Genomic DNA, 19,316 nt, shown 5'->3' with positions numbered 1-19,316 from the left:
GTAATTAGGGTGAAAGGAGTTTGATCTGTAACTGGTGGGTTGCCTTTTCGAACCCCAACTCAATCTGTCTCAGTTGTTGTGTCCTTGGGCAAGACACTTCACCCGACTTAAAAACGTCATACGATATTTGTCTCCAATAAAATCTCTCTACCACACACCTCAAAAATCATCTCAAGAAATAAACGTTTGTACCAAACGGTGCATTTCTCTCAGTGTTTTAAATGTTTCTGTGTGTGGCTCAAAAATTGACATAGCCTTAAAGTTAACCTTTTTCTTTAGGTGTGCTGCGGGATCATCCACACATAAACAAACATAAATACCCCTCGTTAATTTTATAGTGCACCCTAATGGAGCAGCAACTTCCACAGAGTTGCGTAGCATTAAAATCAAGCCGAGTGTTTAGTGGCCCGAGTGGCCAGTGGTCTGTGGGAGCAGGTGTGTTTTAGGACTCAATAACCTTGTGAAGATGAAACCCTGTGAAGCAGTGGAGTGGAAGTAGGTAGTGTTTGCACTCTTGGCATATCCCCTCTCAATTACACCAAGTGTCTACTTCTAAAATACAAGTTCTCTGCAGCGGCAAAGCTGCTTCCATGGGGGGTTTATTCTATCCATAAAGAGATTAGACTCTAACTCGTAAGTTTAATACGAAATGAACCCGGTTTACTGAAAGGGGGGAAAAGAGTGAAGATAAATGCCAGGTTCTTCAGGAATAACAAATGGTTTAAATACAAAACTTGAAAAGATTCCTTTTAAATCAGAATAAGTCTTTTGGTCATGATCTCTGTTATGTTGGAGTTTAATATGTTTGAGAGTCTGACTCCAAATTTCTACTTATTTTTTTTTAATAGACAAACTGATCTATTTTCTTTTCTGTGTGGCAGCCACACCCAGTCTCCTTTGATCTAGTGAATCAAAGCAAAGCGTCTTTTTTCAGATTTGGAAATATTTGTCTAAGATCTAAATTATGCATCTTGTTGAAACACTGCTCAGAGTTCTCAGTGCTATACGGGACATTAGTTCACCAAAGAGAGCAGCGATAAACTGCCCATGAATAATAAAGCACTTGATGAGCCTCAAAAACCCCTGGGTTACTAGCACAATTGTGCTTTTAATTCTAGAACTTGCAAATAAATAGAAGATGAACTTTGTGAGATCTTCAGCATGGCAAGGTTTTGATTTTCAAAGCTTAGAGCAGAGATAGTTCAGCCAAGTGCTATATTAAATATTTAACTTAACATCGCTCTTGCTGTTGCTTGAGCTGGTTACTTATGTTGATGCTGTTTTCTCACTTTAACAACATTTCTGTTATTAAATACAGTCAAGATGCACTGAAGTTATGAACGTTTCCTAAAACTGATCTGCTGCAAATTTTAGAGCTTTTCTCTAAAATTAGCCTCATTTTCTTCAATCTCCCCCTGTTGTCTGCATTTGTTTTGTGTTTTAGGATTAGACGAACAACCTACTGAACTGTGGATGATCAAAAAGAAATATCTTCAATAAATTCTGAATTACTAAAGATGTCAGAATAAATCCATTCCACTATGTTTGAATTCTGAAATTCTTATAGCACTTTTCTCATCAAGTAGCTTTAATAATGCTCACATTTCATTAAAAACTGAAAACAATGAACTCCAAAACTCTTTGTTGGTCTCTGGTCTTATCTGTCATGTTCACTTGAATCATTTGCCATGTGTATTCTGAGTGTTTTTCTGCCTTTTCATGAAATTCAGCACAATCTCAGTCACCTAAGTGGTCCATGATGGGTTCCCCTCTCTCCCTTTGTTCTAGCACTTCAAAATGCCCACAACTCCATATTTTTGGGAAGGTGGAGAGCGGGAGCTGTTGCTGTACAGTAGACTCACCTCCAATCTCACAGTGTGAATTTTTTTCACTTAATGAATATGAGCATGTAGCTCTGGTCTTCTCTGAGGAACAAAAACCCTGAGAGCTCATCCTGATCAGTGCTTCTGAGTGAATGAGCCTCAAGTGCTACAAAGCCCTTCACTGCCAGTTTTGCGGAACAGAAAGTAACACCATTATTGGAGGTATCACTCCAAAACACAAGGTCAAGGGGCTCTCATCTGCCTCTTTCTCTTCCACCGCTCTCAGTCATTGTTAAATTCACATGTGAGAGGTTTAGCATGTTGTCCATTCAATGAATCCAATCACCTTTTTTTAACCCAGTAAATACAAATTTACAAATTATTTTTTGCTCCCTTGCCAGTTATATTTTCTACAATCTGTACAGCTGTGGTCAGATGTTTCACACAGTTATCACTAGCATGAATGTTAGATGAATTTTGTTTTTTCTATGATGAATTTTAGCCATTTATCATGGATGTGGGGAAGATCATACAATATAAAACTCCAATGATTTTAAAACCAGCAATTGGTTCAGCAAGTTTAAATTTATTAGGACTTTCACTAAATGTAGGGTCGAATTTATGTATTATTTGGGTACAAATTACTCATTCTAATTTGGTGAAAGGTTTTCTCAGATGCACACAATTTTATAGCTATATAAATAAGTTTCTGTCATGTTCTGGCTGCATGTTAGATCACTCCTCAAGGCAGAAATGGCAGAGTTTATTAAAATTGGTTGGTTTTAGGCCACCAACCTTGTTTCACCACCTGAAAATGTTTGATTTTGAAGCCGTGGCTTTTGGATGCCTAATCCAGAAGCTAATTGTTCACCTACTTTATCCAGTCCAAACTCAGTTTAGATTTTTTTTTAATTATCATTATTATTACATTTAGAATTTTTATTTTTATTTATTTTTATTTTTCATCATTTTTGCTATTACGACATTTTAAACATTAAAGCTGTTAACTTGAGGGAAAGTTGAAGCGTCTGTGCATGTGACAGCCGTCCCTACTGTCACACAGAGACCTGAATTCAGTGTTATGTTCAAGTTATTAGCAGAGCCCATCAGAGAATAAATACTTATCATCATTAAGCTACCACAAAGCATTAATCACAGAAGCAATATGTTTTGATCAATATTCTGTAAAAATGGAACAAAAGTACAAATTGGGAGTCTAATTAACATTGGTCTTTGTTTGTCTGCTATTTTTGTTTGATTTCTGACCTTTTATATGGAATACAAAACCATAAAGAAAATCTGTATTAACCATTAAAAACAGAAAGTCGCCTTTGTTTATTGAGAATGTGTCTCCCAAACAGTTTAATACTCGCTGATTTATTGTCTTTGGACAAAACTGAGTGGAGATCCATCCTTTAAAAAGATTGATGCTGTTACAGCTCTAGTGTCTCTGGTTTCTTGTAGCCCACTGGTGAATTACATGAACACAGTGCTTCTTCATATGAACACCAGCCTGGTTAAATTCATTTATCACTCTTTTCTCTCACTTGCCTTGCAGCAATCAATCTGAGGAAACAGGATTTTTAGTCTCTCCTGCTCCTGTCTTATTTAGCAAGAGCTTCCAGCATCCAGCATGGCTGTCATGCTGTTCACTGTGTGACAGGAGAGTGAATGAGAATGAGGAAACGAGACCAAGCTCCCCTTTAGTTCTTTTTCAGGAACCCAGGGTCTCTACCTCTATTGCACCCAAGTGATTGGATTGGTTTCCTGCTGCAGAGGCAGACGCTGAGGCCTGGAAGGCAGCAGGAGCAAATGAGGGCAAACGTACCTATGAGTTAGCTCCAAGCCAACAGGCATGTCAAAGGTTTTTTTTCCCCTTTTCCCCCCTATTTTGATTCCCCATCCATCTTGGATTTTCACATTTCCCAATACAGCCCAACGAAAGCTGCTGGTCATCAGTGTTTCATTAGTGCCTGCGATAGACTGCGTCATGCTTAATGAAATTCATCAAGGCCTTAGAGCAAACTTCTTTATTGACTGAGAACAAACTGGTAAACACGTTGATTGTACTCTCTCAATTAACTGGCACTCTGTGAAGTCATGATCGACCACCTGAGCGAGTACATGAAGTCTGCTGCTACATTTTGCTTCAGGATGTAGACGCAGCAGCTTTTCCCTCTCAACAGGTCATCTTTCAGTAACAAAACCTTCAGCTCCTGCTGTTTGAGAAATAAGTGTCAAAGCACATGTAAACACGCTGCTCACCTGACTCACGCAGGTTCTGAGAAAAACAAACCTGTACGCAATCAATATGCATCAATTATTGGAAGAAAAACAGCTGAAAAAAGTTCACTTAAAGTGTATAGAAAGTACTTTATATTGCCAATATTTAACAACTAATCTAATCCACACAAGAAAAACAACTCCTAACAAGTAGAAATGTCATGTGAGCATCATGTATGTGGTCGTATCTTTCTGTTACAATGTGTCTTCAACGTTTTTGCATGAGGAAAAACCTTCAACAAATTTCAACAAAATTAGTTTGTTTTTCTGTTGTTAGACTTAAAAATGGCAAAATACTAGTAGAACAACACAAATTTAAAACCCTGATAGAATTTGGGTGTTTAGGTGACTCTTTTCATAGAATATAAATATAAATGTTTCTTTTCTTTTATGAAACATGTTTATTTATAGGTTTGCTTTTTTTAAAAATCATAATAACAATACTGCACCTTTTTTCTTATCTTTCTAGAGTAAAAAAATTAAAACACTTGACAGAATAAATGAGTCCTCTGTTTTCATTTGCTGTCATGAAAAGATTTGTTGTCATAGGCACATGTCTATCTAATTTTAAGTGTAAGCACAAATATATCTTTAAAAACAAGGTGCTTTTAGTTATCTAATGACACCCATTTAATTTTGCAGCCTTTGCCCTCACTAGAAGACATACAGACTGTCCTTTCTCACTTTTGACTTTAATCTCTTTACTACCCATGAATTTGTAAAAGGTATCCAATTTGAACTTTTTTTCATTTGTTATGTTAAAACCTCAAAGACAAAAACAAAGTGGCTGATCATGTTGAAGTAAAAGGAAAACAATGGGCATAGAGTTTTAGAAATATTTATTTTCTGGCTGTGCACATTCAGACACTCAATTTTGGATTTTGCCTGAACCATTTATTCCCCAGACATGGACCAATAGTTCCAAAGTACCCAATTGAACACCAAACTTTCCAAATATTAAAAATACTAAAATATTAAACATACTGAAATAGTATTTTAAAATAGTATAATAATAAAAGTCAGGGATTTTCATATGTTTCTTGTTTTTCTTATTTAGTTTATTAACAAAAATTTCTCTATATAACTACAAAGTTTCCTTGAGTTCTACCAGAGGAAGTCATCGTCCTGCTAAGTCATGGATAAGACTTGAGACTGTCTTGGTCTCAAGTCTTATGCAGCCTATACCAGAATTTCTTCCAGAGCTTTCCTTTATTCAAATCTGAGCAGCTCCCAAGTCCCTGCAGAAGAAAAGCATCCTCACAGCATGATGCTACCACCCCTATGTTTAGAGTCAATACAGATTGTTCTTTGCGATATGCATATTGCTGACAGTAATATTGCTTTAACAATAAACTTGCAATTTTTTCTGCAGCCATAGTTTAGAGTTGTGCCATAGTTTGTTTTTTTTCCATGATCAGAATAGGTATTAAACAATGCTCAGTGGTTGTTCAAGCTTAGGACACGTTTTTCTGCTTTAAATTTTTCCACACTTTATTCCTGAATTTTCTGGTGTGCTATTTGGCCTTCATGATTTCTCTGAAGCCTCCAGAGCATAGACCATTTATTCTAAAGGTAGTTGAACTGGGTTTTATTTAGAGCTCTCATAATAAAAGGGGAAGGCCTCAAAAGCATGCCACACTCAGGAGATTTTTTTAAAATTTAATTTAGTTTTTTTCCACTTAAGTTGAGAATTGAGTGTTAATTCGTGTCGGTCTGTCAGTTGGTATGTGTTTGTTTTGGTGCGTGACAGGAAACGGCGATGACGTTTTACGGCAGCTTCGGTGCATTCTGGGTCTAACCCAACATGGCTGCGCCCTTGCTGAACTGCTGAAGAAGTGCCTCTCCGGAGATATTCTCGGGTCTGTGTGAAGTTTTCAAGAAAACCTTCAAGCCAAATCAGCTTCTTGGGTCGCTGGTTTGCAGGACAACACCGCGGGACCCCCGTCATCGATAAGTGTGGCCGTCTCTTCGCGTGGCTGTGGCAGACTGTCCGTGTGAAGATGGGCCTCGTCTCCAGCCCCGTCCCATAGCAAAGAGCCCCGGGGAGAGGAACCGCAGGTTCCCCTGCAAACACGCACCCGTCCAGCTCGCCTTTGACGGGTTCGACCTCCTGTACCGGCTTTGGACGCTCCCCTACAGTTTCCTGACAAGGATTATCTGCGCCACCGTGTCTGTCATCGTCCGGAGACGGAGAGCTTCTTCCCCATCCAGGGTTGACAATCCCGCCGCATCAAGGTATGCATCTGCACGCCTCGCTAACAACACTGAGCGACATTTCTGCATATCTGCTTCTACTCGTTTATCTCTCAGCTCTTGTTGCTGTATGATCCACACGGAGGGGGTTTAAAATAGCATTTTGACAACTGATAGCGGCTGTCGGAGCGACACCGGTGCGGAGCAGCTGTTGAGTTAGCCGGCTAGTGGAGCTAACTGGATGCAGCCTGCAGCTTTTGTTTGGCAAAGTTTTAGCAGGAGATGATTATTGGTACATGTGACCCCCAACAGCAGGCATCTCGTATGTGCCTCAGACAGCCGGAATATCGTCATGACGTCTTCAAGTTGTATTTGCCTGATGGAAAAAATGGGAAGCAGATACATTAAATTGTTTCGCTTAAGATTACTGAAATCATTTTACAAAAAAGCTTTCTTCTTATTAGGTATGACCCCCAGTAATGTCCAACAAAATCTTACGCTTCATAAACAAGCTTTTAGGTCATTTATGTATTAACAATTGGTCTTTGGTAATACTTAAGTTTTTTGATGGTTTATCTTCTTTGGTTTTCTGGCTACCTTTTGAGGTTTCTGAGGTCAATTCTCCCCTTTAATGTATCCATGTTAAACCCACATTTTGCAATTTTACACCTATCTACTTCCATTCTGTTCCTGATAAATCATTTCCAATGTACTTTCACAACTAACAAATGCTATTTGTTTTTCATAATCACAATGTCCCCACCTAATCTCAATCAACCTTATGATCTTGGTCACATTAATAAATATGTTACTGGCATAAACAACACGTTATTATTTGTATCTTTAAAAAAAATAGCATCCATGCAGCTCTTTGTGATTATGATATTGCACATTAATATTCAGCAAACAGTTGTGGTTTCATATACTGTATTGTGCAACTCTATTAGCTTAAATATATTTTTTAATAATTATGAAGAAAATAATCATGGGGCAACATTGCAATGCTTGGATGTGTGATGTTTAGTTTCTAATGAAAACAACCCGTGTCTATAGTTTTTATGGTTTCTGTTTTTACATTCAAGAAAAGCTGAGGCAGCAAATCATTCCTCAGCAAAGCATTATAGACAATTTGTAACGTCAGTCCCAGAATGCCTCTGTCCTACTGTTTTGATGCATCCCTGCTCCAACACACCTGATTCAAATGAATTGTTAATGACTAGGCCTTTGCAAAAGCTGCTGATATTCCAAGGAAGTGATTCAGCTTTTTGAATGACCTCGCTACATGTATATTGAGTCTACACATATCTAGACTCAACATTAATTCAGGAATTTTATGCCCCAATGATTCATGTGGCTTCATAAAACAGACATGATCTTTAAAAAAAATGCAGCCATTAAGGCAATAGAAAACATTTCATACATGCTCAGGAAAGCCTAGATACAATGTCATACAGTATCTGATTGGCGGGTTAATTGGTTGTGTAATATTTGTCCCATTTTGGACGAGAAGTTTGCACAGCACTGTAAATGTGAGCCAAATGTTGGTTTGGTGTCAGTTGACATTTTTATTTAAGCAGGAGGTTTTATAGCAGATCAGTAAATGTGACTTTATCGTTATATAAACAATGTGAGGTTGTAAAGTCAAACCTCAGCAGACAGTGTTAGTAACTGACTTAAGTATTATCATAACTTTTATTAGTGTACAAACATTATGTTGCATTTAGACTGCCTGAGGTCATTTCTAAAGCAAGCTGGGAAAATGTTACTGTGTGAGCCAAGAGTTGAATAATATGAATGAACTAAATTACTTTAATTATTCCTTTCTAATAAATGTGGACAATAGTATCAATTTCAAGGTTACAATTCTTTGATACAGCAGCCCTTCAGTAAGAAATTGTATCCATTAATGTGCATTATTTTTTTAAATAACATTTAAAGATTCTTTAATAGAGAAATTCCCTTATGTGCTGCTAGAAAAATGAGATTGCAACTGCTTAAAAGTTTTGATGTAGCAGATTTCATGCAAAGGAATGGTGATGTGCTTGAGAAATTTTGATAAATTCTTTTAGTGTAAAATTTATTTTTGATAATTTTTCCCAATTTTTTGTACTTATTTTATTCCAGATGTTTATTTTTTTACATTTTATTTTTACTTTTTGTATTCTGTTTTTGAAAGCAGATGCAGTAGAGAAGTCTGGCTTCTATAGCTTTTTTGTTTTCAGAATTAATTTGAAAGACCATACATTTCTAAAATAGTTTCTTTTAAAAATCTGTTTTTAAATACTGAGTTCTGCATTTCTTTTTCTTGATATGACGTCAAAGAATAGCTCAGAAGAAAGGCAGAAAGTTTTTGATCGACCCAAAGCAAAAACACAGTTTAGTCTGTAGTCTTATCTTAACCCTTAAGTATGTTTTTACTGTAATTTTTTTTTTCTCGCCATTTTTTAAGGGAACCCTGACCCAGCTGTGATTACATTCAGATTTAACAGATGTATTATTTGTGATCCACTGTCCTGTTTAAACAGATGTATGCTGACGTGGCTCTAAAGTCATGTTAGCTCCGGCCTTGTTGTGCAATAATGTCCTTTAGCCTAGTGGTTTGTTTTTAGCACTCACATGCTTTGTGGTGACTTCATGACCGGAAGCTCGTCCAAGTTTTGACTGAATAACAGAAACTGAAATCAAATTTCTGGTAAATATTTAAGTAATATTAAGTCTGTTTTCAATAGGGATTTTTAGAGGAATACTAACATTTGGTTTTAGGTGAAGTGTGGAAAAGTGGCCACAGCAGAGAATATGATCAGATCTGTCCAGATCTGGCACTAGCAAACATTAAGTCTATTTTAATCATACTTTTGACTTATTATTCGTATGCTTACTTACTAAATATACATATTTTAGAACTGTTCTATACACAAGAGCTCATCACATTTGTTGCCTTTAACTTCATACAGAGCCCTGATGAAAATGGACTCGGATTTGCTTCATTCCCCGGCTGTGGGGCTCACTGAGGAAGAGGAGGCAGACATGAATGACTGGAAGCTTCCTTTGACCTTCATGAAGAAAAGGCACTTGGAGAAGATCGAAGGCTCCAAGGCGTTGGCACAGAGCTGGAGGATGAAAGACAGGGTAAACCTTTAGCTTGTTAATGTCTGCATCACCCCGACAGGGCCAGACAGAGAAACTGGGTTTTTACTTTTGAAGGTTTCATTTTCATTTTCAGAGAGCAACTTTGAAAAAGAGGAATTCACCAACAGATAATGATAATTGTCTGCTTTAAACATCTCTGAAATTAAAAGAAACAAACTAATATGCGGATATGGTAGTAGTATTTTCGAAATTCAAATTACATGTTTGGATTTCGTCAGCTACTCAATCTGGAACAATAACAGTATTTATGATGGATGAAGACAGTGAGACAGTCTGTATTACTGGAATCTTAATGAAACTTAATCATTTTATCAGTAATTTCCTTCCTCTACTTTGTCGCATGACATTTTTATTCAGATTTTTATTATAAAACTGAACATATTATATTAGTTTTAATAACAATAGAAGCATGGTGCAGGTGGGATGATGTGTAGAGTCAGAGCACAATGTACTGACACTGTCAGTCCTCAACCCTCTCACCAGAATTGGATGCCGGCCACAGTGTAAAGTTGAACTGGCATTGGACACTCTTGTTAATTATCTTTAGTTGGATCTGAAGCTTTTATCAATATAGATAAAGATTAACATTTTTATCACTATTGTAATATATCTTTTAATCATCATCATATGTCCAAGAAGACAGCAAAATCTACAAGAGATTGTCTACTGGCTCAGCCAGATTTGAGTCTGACAGAACATGTGTGGAATCATCTGAAAAAACTTAAGAACAAGAGATATTCTCATAATCTGACTTAGAGAAAGTTTGCGGGGAATAGTTGGTGATTATTGGTAAGAAAAAAAGTTAGGATCCTGATAGACTGCTGTCAATGATTGAATGCTAAAATTGAATCAAAATGGGCTTTACCAAAGTATAAGTTGAGGTTTTTGCACAGTTACTGTATGTCACTAAGGTATTGTAGATTTTTTTTAAAGCAATTTCAGATTTGTCCTTCATTTTTTTATTTTTCAGTTCTTTTCAGTTTCTTTTAGAGTAAATGTAACAATGTACTGGGACAATGTTTTGAAATAGGTTTTTTTTTGTTACTTATTTATTTTTTTACAGAAACTTGGCAATTTATTAAGGATGAGTAGATTTTTCAGAGCCAGAATTTATAATTGCATAACTAAAATAAGTAAACATTTTTAATAAAATGTATACCACAGGCACTGCACCAACCGCAGAGTGAAATCGTGACATGTTGGAACACTTTTATTTCCCTTTTCTTTGTCAGACCTGAAACTGCGATATCAGTCTGCTCTGCAGTAGCAAAGTTCACCCACCAGCGCCTTGGAGGATCACTAATTGGCATGTTCTTTGTTATCATGCTGTCTCTAAAAGCGCTTAGCTTTTGAACTAAGAACAGCAGATACCAGCAATACCTTTAGATAGAACACTTGCAAGAGAGGTGGTGTTATTGTCCAGTCCCACATGTGTTTGCTCTGTCAATTAAATTAAAAGTTTCTGTCTGTGTTTAAATGGATAGCTCTTCTTCACCAGGAAACTGGCTCATCATTGTCTTTCTGCTTCATTACTAAAGTGCTAATTCATTTCATTCTGCTGGAGGCTACTTATCCAGCGTTTTAAAGGTGAAACCTCATAGCTCTCCTTCATGATTTGTCGTTTGATCCACTGCGCAGTTACTAACTCGATTATTGAATTGCCTCTCTGCTACGGGGTGCTACCGTTATTATGATGACAAGTGTCACTTAGTCATATGTGACCCTGGCAACTCTTCACCTATTGTAGAAATTCACCCGATATGAAAATTTAACACGCGCCAGCTGTTAGGACACGAGCTGAATTAAACGGCACAGCACCCGCAGAAGTGTCGAGCTGCGGGAAAATGAAGACATCATTAAATGTTAGGCTGGTATTGATTCAAAAGAGGTAATAAAGGCAGAGGGAAATTGACATTCCTATCAAAAAGTTATGCTAAATCTACTCTGTAACATTCTCTTTTTTGTTATTGCTCAGGGCATTTTCAGACCACAGACCCGCATTTATTAACCTGTGAGAAGTCGACACATTTCTTGAAAATGAGCTGGGTGCGTAAGAGCTTTTTATGTAAGAGTGATTTGAATTTGATTTAACAAGTAAATGCAATAAGACTGCTCTGAAACTGTTCAGATGGTTTTTTAAAAAGACGTTCGAGATATTTTTGAGAGCACATATTTGATAACAGAAAACCTAAATAACGATCAAAGCCGGTGGGTTGTAATTTTCACCTTTTTGTTTTGCTGTTGTGATTCAGGCAAACCTCCCGCAAAAAGTTTTTTGCTTTATAGAGTTTGGACTCAGTTATCAGGAGAATATGCTTATGCTCTGGCTGATTTGAAATGATGGTTATTATCTGCAAAGGCTACTATGTCTAGTGAAGTGATAAACTAGAAGTTAAGCCTGGTGAGAGCAGCATGCAGCAGAAGGCTTATGAGTGGGCTTTCAGTGATGTTCTGCACTGTGGGAAATCAAAGGTCTCTCAGACACACACAGAAGACGACTCAGAGGTTTTACCATTACTTGCCTCATTGGTCAGTGTTGTCTATATTCCCCTGTTAGGCTTGTAGAAAAACAAACAAAAAAGCGATTGACTTGTCTGTGCATTTGCCGCCGTTGGTGTGTGAGCTACTTGTGCTGAAGTATGCCTGTGTGTGCCCTTGCTGAACCAGTGAAAGCAAGTCTGAGAAGAGTTTTCAGTCAGAACAGCCGAACACTATCAGTGTTGTGCAACAGAGTCAAAGGTAAGCCCTAATTTCAGCTGAGAGTGCGGGTTTTAAGAGAGAATATCAAGTCAATTTTGATGAAGAATCACACTATGTATTGGGGATATTTTTTCAAGTTTAAAAGAAACCAGCATAATGATCATGGTAACTTGTAAAGATCACTTTGAGTCTGTCTTTTTCTCACAGTAAACATGGTTGAAAGATTTTACATCAAACCAGAAGCATGATTGATCTCAGCTGAAGGTTGTTACAAAATGAGACATTTTGGCTCTTTGGAAGATCACCTGCTACAGTCTAGCAGTCTATGCTGTGGTGAATGTTCCCATCATTGCTATGGGTTTTTTCCTTTGGTCTGCACTGGGTGTTAAAAACAGATCTTACTTATTTTAATTTGGATGCTCATTTTTGTAGAAGGAGTTTACTGACATAATACATTTTTCAATATTTAGCGTTAATCAGAGCACTTTTTGATTGATGTGAGACAAATGCATGAGCAAGTTGAAGTCAACCACCAATGTCATGGTTCTGGGTCAACTAGTGCAGTAGAGACAAAACTGAAAGGATCATTTTCATAAAAGTGTCAGTTGGTTTTATGTGTTATATAGATAAGGTGCTGTTTGTTTATCCGGATGCCCTTAAGATTTAAGAACAAGATCCTTTAATTAGATGTCTGTTACCCGATTCTTTGTAAGAGTGTGTATTTCCTAGTAAAGGTTGACTATTGCCTTGACACTAAGATTTGATAAAGGTTGCAAACATTTCCAAATCCATCATGTTCCATAACAGAGGTTTAAAGCATGAAAGAAAAAAACCCCAGCAACTTTACTCTACTGCGCTCAGCCTTCTTGTTATCCGCTGACTCTCTCGGCTGGCGACTGAAGCTCTAAGAGCTTTGGGTAAATAGGCGTCTCGTTGTATGAACAGGCATTAGGGCACCGCCGAATGGCTGCTACAGGAACTCAAGGATTCAACACGACATAAAGCTCAAAAAAGTTGATTTTGCATAAAACTCCCCTCTTAAAGCATAAATGATAGTAAGCACAATTAGTTTTGAGGAGAGGATGAAGCAAACAAGGGGACTGTAACACTGAATTTGGACACTATTATTGGTTTAGAAAGAATAGAAAGGGGTATCCAACTCACATTTTATGTGTAGTCGTTGATGTCAGCAGTGCACCAAACCTCCTGAGGTTCTGCAATGCTGGCTTTATTTATGACAGTGCAAATTGTCTTGAGCTGTCTGAGTGGTGATTTAAGAACGGCCAGAGGCAGCTTTAGCAGGGGCTCGTTTTTGCTGCCTTATCGCCAAACTGCTAAGAAAGTGTCTGTGTGACAAGCTCCTTTCAGCTGTGTGCTTGAAGATCCAATTAGATGATTCTTTTACACAATACCCATATATCTCTTCAGTTTTTATTTTTGCTTTAGTTATTTATTGATTAAGCTGCTCATAAATGTAATATGCAATTGTTTTTAGAAGGAGTGAAATAAAAGGAATGACTTCAAAATATGTGAAGATCAGACCCTGAACAAGAAAAAACCTTGGAAAAGCCCAGAAAGCAAAGTTTAAGATAAAGAAAGAAGGCTTGTGTACTTGTGCACACCAGTTGCTTGGCATCACCCTTTCTCTTCAAATTTGAGGAAGCTTTAATTTAAAAGCTAATTTAGTTGAGACAGCGAGAGGGAAATAAAATCATCCATATTGATTTGAAATGCTACTTTGACTCCATGTTGAATCTCAGTTTTAATTGTTCTGTCTTGGATTATGCAGACAACACACACTACATAACCTAATTAAATGCGATTGTCACCAAAGGTTTTGGTCGGAAACTATCATCCAGCTCTTTGTCTGTGATGTAATCAGTGGCAATACGTTACAGAGAAACAGATCTTCCCACATTTGAAGTGCAGTCAGTTGCAAAAGGACTTGGGGAGATTGGGGGATCGTCAGTGTGTAAGGCACTAAGACCTGGAACCATTGTTAGACATATCTATGACCTTCAAGCCCTCAGGCAGCACTGCATGAGAAACCGTCACACTACCAGAATCAATACCGCCAGAGGGGCCCAACTGTACCTCAGTAAGGCGCTACCTCACTACACAGTCCATCACTGCATCAAGAAATGTAACCTAAGAAGAGCTCTACTCCACATAAGAAGGAGGAAAGCTATTTACCAACACTTCAACAATGAGGTAGCTACTGGAATCAGATTGCCGATTAAATTATATAAAGATTGAACAGTCATCACAACAGAAAAATGTATGGAAAATAAATTGCTAACACATCAATCTTATAGGGGTTAATGAGTTTTAAATGTAAAGTTGGTTAGTATATAGTACCAGTTATTAACCAGCTATTTAACTGACTAATACAGGCTGGTTTTTGCACCTGAAAACCTCTACTGAATTTACTGGGTGTTTTTATTTATATTATTTCTTGAGTCTAGGTATAGAAATTAAAATAAGAACACATAAAGGTAATAAATGATATTCTCATTTCCACAAAATGTATATATTAAACTATTTTAACATCAGTAGATATTAGACCATGTTGTAGATCTTTGTTTTGAAAGGTGTAAAGGTATTTTTTACTTCAAATGTCAATTACATGTTTTGTCATGTTTGTAAATGTGAATTGTTAGTTAAACATATTACTTAAAGGCTTAGTGATAATGTTCTTAAACACACGGACATATTTTCTGCAACCACAGGATGTGCCTTTTAACATGGTTGTTTAAGAAAAATGAGAATCAAATGTAAACCTTGATTTGAAAGTAAAACTGCTCAGATAATACCTGGCTTCCTATTTTTATTTCAGATGGGCTTAAATTTATTGGTACCAAATTAAAACTGTAACAATATGTAATTAGCTGAGCATGATCTCATTATTTTTCCCTTTTTTCCACTTCTGCATCTTCGAGTTGTTTATTTCTCAGAGCAACAGGAGCTCATTTAGAGCTCACTCACTTTCCTCTGTACTTGCTTTCACACATGTTTCTACCTCAGAATAATGAAATCAATAGGTCATCAATATTCAGCCCATTGTAATAATGTGGAAATGAGGCTGGTGGTCTGTGCTGTATCATTAGTTGAATTCAATCGGGTTCATGCAGTTCATTAGGCAGTGTATGGACTTCCAGTCACAGGGACACAAATGTATTTGCAATTTGCTGATAATAATTAGATAGTAGTGATTTTTATATCTGCGTGTTGCGTTATAGCGGAGAGTGTTTGGGTTTTAAGCGGAGAGAGCTTCAGATCAAAGCAAGTTCCCATCCTGCTGAAGAGTTGCTGAGCAGAATACTGAATGCAGCTTCACTATGGCTTTGATGATCCTTAAATTATGTATGCTGCTTGGTGAAGCTTGCACATTTTATACCTCTGTAGGATTTTCATAAATTGTATTGTTTGCATGACTTGTATCATTCTTAAAACTTAGCATAATCTTCCTTGGTCTTCTTTGTTAATGGTAAGATGTGGTCCCGGTCTGTTTGCCTCTTTGTCAATTTGTACCCCTATTTTCATACTCTGGTAGCAAACTGGTTCTAGTTTTGCAGCTTTGTGTGGCACAACCAGAGTTCACTGTGATAGACACACAAGGATGCAATTTAATCAGTTTTGTGGAAAAAGCCCCTGAGCAACCTCTTGCAGGGAGATTTGGTTAATTGGATATTTTAACACAATTCCACATTTTGTTCTTTGTACATCTAAAGAACAAAATGGGGAATGGGGTAATAATCATCTGAAAGATGAGACTGACCTGGTGTTTTTACATATGAAAATAATGGAGTTAGTCTTTATTTTTTGGTTTAGTTTGTTCTCCTAAATTCCCCAAACGTCCCATCTTTGTCCATAAGGCCAGCTACCTGTGTTGTAAGGAACTCTTAAGAAAATAAAATTAATTTTTATTGTGCCCAATATGTCCATAATGAATTAATCCTGTTGTTTAAAAAGGAGTTGTTCCTTTGCACTGTCACCACGTGCTTGCCCAGTAATGAATGGAAAGGGACAAAGTCACTACCTCCATGCAGTAAGCTGGTCTTCCTTAAATGTATATTTTTTTTACAAACTGACATAATAAACTGAAGCTGATTACATTATATTATTTGGGACAGTTGTCATGTAAGATGCTTTGAGATTACATTTATTATGTATAAATTAACTTTTGAAGCATAACCTTTGTTTTTACATTTGGATGGCTCAATTGCTGCATTAGCCAGGGCATAGATGCTTTTATGTAACAATAGATCACACTGTTGCTTTTTAAAGTAATAATCTCAAATCTTTTTTGCTGCATGCTTTAGTACATTATTCAGTCGCTGTATATCCCTGTCAGGATAAGAAAGAGTGAAAATGATTTTATAAACAGGAAAAACAATAGAGGGACACAGCTTATCCCACCTTTTATAAATGATAAACAAACTCAACCTCTACGGTGGTTTTCTAGTTATAACCACTAAAAGTCATACTTCAAGTTACAGTCACATATCTGCTCTCAAACTTTTATTTATAGCTGATTTGCAGGTTTGGAGGTTATGACCAATGAGACTTTGGCATTTCTTCTCTGTGACTTTTACATGAACATAAATAAAGCCCTGATTTGGTTAAACAGTGGTAGAAAATGGTGGAATTAAACACAGATTTTTCTCATCTTCTGCTTAATGGTGTCTTTGTCAACTTCAGTCCAGTTTTTCACCTGTTCCTGCTTTCTGCTAGTGACAGAACGACTCAGGAAGATCAATGTTCACGACTGGTTTAATAACTTTCATTCACTGCCGACCCGATAAATGGATTAATCAGGAGTCATTGATCGGCCAGCGGGCCCTGATGCGGACTGAATGGGAGTCTAAAAAGGCCCCTCAGGGAAAAGGCTGGGAAATCCCCTGGAGTCCCATGTCGTTATTAACGAGAAGAGCTCTGCATCCAATTTTAATGCACAGGTTTGAAACAGAGACTCACATTCATGCACGCACAAAAATGCAGTTGCGTAGAAGACGTATCACTGTGTTCTTTTGTTTCTAATACTTTTAATTTTCTGCGTTTTGTTGCATTTTCTCATTTATGATCTAGTTTTCTTGTTTCAGCCATTCAAGACTGAAATGATCAGGCCATCAAATAAGTCATAGTCTTGTTCTGGGTCAAGTGGTAATAAAATGTATAATGATTTTACCACTCTTATACTTTCATATATCAGTCACTAAGATTACCATCATTATTAGTTATGAAGGCCTAATACAGCTGATTCTCAGCTGCATAACATTGATAGAAGACATTGTGTAATTTATTAATGCTTTGTCCAGTGGAGTCTATGCATAGAAAAAAACAGTGCCTTGGGTTTTCCATATGTGTTATAGTGCAGTCCATATTTTAATGCAGGACCTAAACACAATGGGAGTTCCAACCAAATGAAAACATGTTGTGAGCACAAAGTGAAAAGAGGGTCAGGCAGATTCAGACACCCTCGAGAGGAGTTAGGCTTTTAGTCGACCCATTTGGTCTCAACTGTTTTTGGAGAAGATAAAACATCTAAAGAACAAGTGGGAAGAAAAAAAAAGTCATCGGCAAAAGCCAAAGATGCCTTCAATAATGTTTTCTTTATCTTCAGGTAGATTCTGATGTCATAACCATAAAACAGACACATGTCTGTACCATGACATTGATTATATGACTTGTATTTTTCACAGATTTGGAGGAACAGTAGGTATATTTTTGAAATTTACCTGCTAGATGTCATCATGTCAAATGTGTTATACTTGTATTGTTAGCTACCATATATTTTAATTCAGCATTTGTTGCTTATTTATAAAAAGATAAATGTAGCTCTGTATTGTCACAGCAGACCTAATTCTTACAAATGCATAAAGTTTGTGGATGAGATTACCTTTCTTCATTATTTCACCGCTCACACTCAGATTTGTTATTGATTTAAGTCAATTTTATGCTCATGGTCACTTCACCCCACTAAATCAGCAACGATTTAAATCTGACAGCTTCTCTCGGGGCACAAACTGTTTTATTAATATAAGCTATGAAGGCTGATGAAGGCCTCCTGTTTGTGTTATTTGTGTGTGTGTGTCTGTGTTATGGTTCAAAATAAACAAGCGTATAAATCAATGAGAATAATGTGGAGCACATCTGTGTGCTGTCGTACTCAAATGCCACGTTGTATTGTGAAATATCCCACATTTATCTGCTGTATCTGAGTGCAAATGAAAATCAAATGTTTTGTAAATTACCTCTGTCAGATGCAGGATAAAAATAAATAATGTAATCAGGGCTGTTTTAATAGGATTTTAACTATCTTCCTGTAGTGAGCCACTTAATTTTAATCATGATTAACATTGTGGTGGCGCTGGGCCTTTAATGATGTGACTGATGTTTGGTGAGTTATCAGGTTTTTCTGGCATTTGCTGGCTCAGATTAACGTAAAAAGGGAAATGACCTTACAATTTTCCCAGCAGTTTGCTTTGACATTTTACCTGGAATGACAGAAGCATCTCTCTTTTCCCTGTGGACTTCCAGATCATATTTCTCCAAACTGTCCTGCCATTTTCAGATGGTGTATTTTAAAGGGCAAATCTCATGTTTTTCTTTCTTGTTAAACCACATCTTTTCCCTGACGGTGTAAGCTTGTAGAGTGCATAAAACAAAATTAGAGACCATTTTTTCATGTAACGCTTTCATTAAAAAAACAACAGCAATTGTTTACAACAAACACCAAGACATCTAGTTTTTGAGTTCCTCTTTCTGATTTTGTAAATGGCAAGAACTGCCACTATATAAATCAGGCATATTTTCACTTTATACTGGTGACGGCTAAAATGGGACTTGAAGTGATTGGCAAGGCCCAGTAAACCTCTTTCCTTATCAAAGAGTAAGCCTGTCAAAATAAGCAATAGATCAATTAATTTCACGATAAATTAGAATGAACTCAACAATTTTAATTTGCATGCATCTTTGTTTTCCTCCTGTCTGTATTTCGACCGGAGTGGATGACAAAAGGCTTCACTCTAGTACGTCTCGACTTACCCCTTTCTTCTTGTTTCTTTAGCTGAAGGATGAGATCAGTGATTAATATTTTTTGAAGAGCAATTTTGTTGACAGAGACTTCATAATGCATTTAATTTATTATTTTGGTTGTGTTTGGGG

The 19,316-nt window shown here is 36.9% G+C and overlaps 1 protein-coding gene across 6 annotated transcripts in view; it reads left to right on the top strand.

Annotated features, from left to right (window-relative positions):
* The first annotated feature begins 5,787 nt into the window (after nucleotides 1-5,787).
* rptor (regulatory associated protein of MTOR, complex 1) overlaps nucleotides 5,788-19,316 on the top strand; it is a 144,811-nt gene continuing 131,282 nt past the window's right edge. For 2 of the 6 annotated variants that reach the window (XM_028016814.1, XM_028016812.1), the window contains exons 1-2: nucleotides 5,788-6,341; nucleotides 9,254-9,428. In XM_028016814.1, the coding sequence (XP_027872615.1) occupies nucleotides 9,261-9,428 (168 nt within the window). In that variant the 5' untranslated portion in view covers nucleotides 5,788-6,341; nucleotides 9,254-9,260. The remainder of the gene's footprint in view (nucleotides 6,342-9,253; nucleotides 9,429-19,316) is intronic. The other 4 variants (XM_028016816.1, XM_028016817.1, XM_028016815.1 and 1 more) reach the window with 3 other exon arrangements.

The sequence above is a fragment of the Xiphophorus couchianus genome, chromosome 5 (assembly GCF_001444195.1).
Source record: "Xiphophorus couchianus chromosome 5, X_couchianus-1.0, whole genome shotgun sequence".
In the NCBI taxonomy this organism is placed as follows: Eukaryota; Metazoa; Chordata; class Actinopteri; order Cyprinodontiformes; family Poeciliidae; genus Xiphophorus; species Xiphophorus couchianus.
This window is presented reverse-complemented; position numbering and strand designations above follow the sequence as displayed.